The sequence below is a fragment of the Dipteris shenzhenensis genome, chromosome 30 (genome assembly GCF_047967505.1).
Source record: "Dipteris shenzhenensis isolate YYH24624 ecotype China chromosome 30, Dip_SZ_1.0, whole genome shotgun sequence".
In the NCBI taxonomy this organism is placed as follows: Eukaryota; Viridiplantae; Streptophyta; class Polypodiopsida; order Gleicheniales; family Dipteridaceae; genus Dipteris; species Dipteris shenzhenensis.
Window position 1 is genome coordinate 40,335,737 of NC_141625.1, and position 2,983 is coordinate 40,338,719.

Genomic DNA, 2,983 nt, shown 5'->3' on the forward strand with positions numbered 1-2,983 from the left:
GAGAGAGAGAGAGAGAGAGAGAGAGAGAGAGAGGCTCTAATGTAGACATGAGACCAAATTGATGGGAGGCCATCCCACTAACCAACAAGGTGGAGGATGAATGTCTCTTTGGAGAGGAGGGTGTGGTGGGGAGGGAGATTGACTTGAGGGGATACACGTCTCCACACGCAATTGACAGTGTCCTTAAAAGCCCCCTCACACACACACACACACTCCAAGGGACTTGTTCTGTGGTGAAGAGCGATGGCCGACTCGCAGCAACAACAACAACAACAACAACAAGATAGCTTCACTCAAATCCTGTCCTCCCTGAGTGCTGTGCTCACACCTTCTGGCCAAACCGTGTCTCCCCAATGTTTGGTGGGCAAAGTGTGTGGGATTGTGATCGGACCTCATTGGCTTCCCACTCCCCTTCACCATTTCGTCTCTGCCATCTCCCTCCATGCCCGCCACCTCTCCCTCGCCCATAAGCCCCTCTCCTTCCTCTTCGTCCCTTCCGATCGTGATCCCCTCCTCCTCGACACCCTCCATCGCTTTGGCCAAACCTCTGAAATTACCCCCCTCCCCGACCTCGATTCCTTCCTTGATTTCCTCCCCTCCTTGCCCCCCGACTGGCTCGCTGTCCCCTTTGCCGACTCCCTCGCCCGTAGCTCTCTCGCCGCCTTGTACCAAACGGATGTCTTCGGCCTCGCTTTCGTTGGCGCCGACGGTCGCACCCATTCCAAAGAGGGTTTGCACTTGCTGGAGAAATGGGGACCCGATGCATATCCTTTCGATGATGAAAGGATCGAAGCTTTACAGCGAGCAGCGGAGGAGCGGGTGGCGAATCAGGACTTGAACGCCCTCCTGGTTCACGAGGAGCGGGATTATCTCATCTCGGCAAAAGATGAACAAAAGGTACGGGAAATGATATCGGAGCTTGTCTTCATCGCTAGGCTATCCAGTTTTTGTGTCAATCGGCCGTTCATATTTGCGAAAGTGAGCGTATCGACTGCGGAGTTCTTCCTTATCGAGGTTCTTAGCAGAGCAATTTGCTGATGCTCTTTAGTTGTGCCAGATCAAGGTTGAGGAGCTTGTGGGAAAACCAGTTGCACTTTACTTTTCTGCTCATTGGTGCCCACCCTGTCAGAGATTCACGCCCCTCCTTGCTGGCATCTATAACCAGCTGAAGGAAAAGCAAATCCATTTTGAGGTTGTATTTGTCTCCTCCGACGAAGATGAGGAGTCGTTTAACAATTATTTCGGCGAGATGCCCTGGCTTGCTGTGCCTTACTCGGATCTCAAGACTAAAAAGCTGCTCAACCAGTGGTTTGAGGTGGAAGGCATACCTACCCTCGTGATTTTGGACGAACAAGGAAAGACATTACAAGCGGAGGGCATGGAAATTATCTACAAGTACGGAATTGAAGCATACCCATTTACTGCGGATAGGCTAGCAGAACTACAGCAAGAGCAAAAAGCCAAGCGTGCATCCCAGACAATTGAGACAATCTTAGTGACTGAGGATCGGGACTTCGTGATATCTAAGTTTGATCCACAGGTAAGGTTGCTATTATCCGCTCCCCTTACAAAATGCTAATGCAGTATGTTGTTCACAGTGCGTTATCCGTTTTCCTCATCCAGCACATTCTTTGTGCTCCTGTAGGTCAGCGTCTCTTCCCTGATAGGGAAGACAGTGGGCCTTTACTTTTCAGCACATTGGTGCCCTCCTTGTCGGAAATTCACCCCTAAATTGAAGTCTATTTATGATGAACTCAAGAGCCGGGGTGAAGAATTTGAGATCATATTTATATCGAGTGACAAGGATGAAGAATCTTTCAAGGAATACTATGAAAGCATGCCCTGGCTTGCATTGCCATTCCACGACAAGGCAAAGGGGAGTCTCTCCCAATATTTTGAGGTGAACGGCATTCCGCAGCTGGTGATTATTGGGCCTGACGGAAAGACTGTTACCACCGATGGCCGTTCCCTTATTCGGTTGCACGGACCAGATGCCTTCCCTTTTACAGAAGATCGCATTGCAGAGGTCCAAAAGTTCATTGATGAAAAAGCTGAAAAGCTTCCAAAACAGATAACTATCCCAAAGCATGAGCATCCTCTCGACTTAACGGATCACGCATACGAGGGACAATCCTATGTTTGTGATGAATGTGACGAGCAGGGAACTGGATGGGTTTACCATTGCTCACAATGTGGTTATGATCTACACCTAGATTGTGTTGGAGCAAGCGAGACAGCTGGTGAGGTGCAAACTGTTCCATCATCAGAAAATGGGAGTGCATTGGAAGAGGCTAAACCTGGGTTTGTATGTGAAGGGGATGTTTGCGAAAGAGCATGAAACACCTGATGATAGTACTGTCTGTTTTATTTAACAGCAAAAGCCTTATTAGCTGAGGAGGCTTAAAGTGTGCATACATAATTGTTTGTGCAATCTTGGTAGTAGGACTGGTGTGTTAACATTTGAAACAGCGTAATAAAGCCATCTACACATCGTGTTTTTGTAAATCCTTATTTTAGCTGTTGGCTGGAAGACAGGGAGAGGGGATATGACAGGATGAGCAAGAAGAGAGAAGAAAAGCTTGAACAAGGGGATTAGAAACAGGGAGTAATCTGAAGAGTGACTCTTGAAAGTACTTTTAAAGTGGTGAATTCCATGTACATTCCATGGATAACGTATGGATTGGTGGTCCTTCACTGTAGTACTTCAAGATTAGGCTAGCTTGTCATTTCTAAGCAATGTTCTAGTCAGCATGTTACGAAGTCACTCTCATAATCTACAGACAAGTCTTTAGCAAAGCTTGGAAATAATAAAGTTGCTGTAATAATGAATTTAGACTTTCCTCGTTGAGCTTCCTGAGGTTTTTTAATGACAGGATGAGTTTGGGCATGTTTCTGGATTCATCTAGACATATATTGCAATAACAGGTTTGTTCAAGTTTTTTTGCAAAATGGCCAGGTAGTTCCTGTTTCATTCGTGATAAAT

At 47.0% G+C, this 2,983-nt stretch overlaps 1 protein-coding gene across 1 annotated transcript; it reads left to right on the top strand.

The window, feature by feature from the left end:
* Window positions 1-202: 202 nt before the first annotated feature.
* On the top strand, window positions 203-2,699 carry LOC147882111 (putative nucleoredoxin 2). The gene is made up of 3 exons (XM_087401824.1): window positions 203-897; window positions 1,058-1,540; window positions 1,646-2,699. Exons 1-3 carry the CDS (start codon window positions 244-246, stop codon window positions 2,336-2,338), a joined length of 1,830 nt encoding a protein of 609 aa, XP_087257950.1. The 5' UTR covers window positions 203-243; the 3' UTR covers window positions 2,339-2,699.
* The last annotated feature ends 284 nt before the right edge of the window (window positions 2,700-2,983 follow it).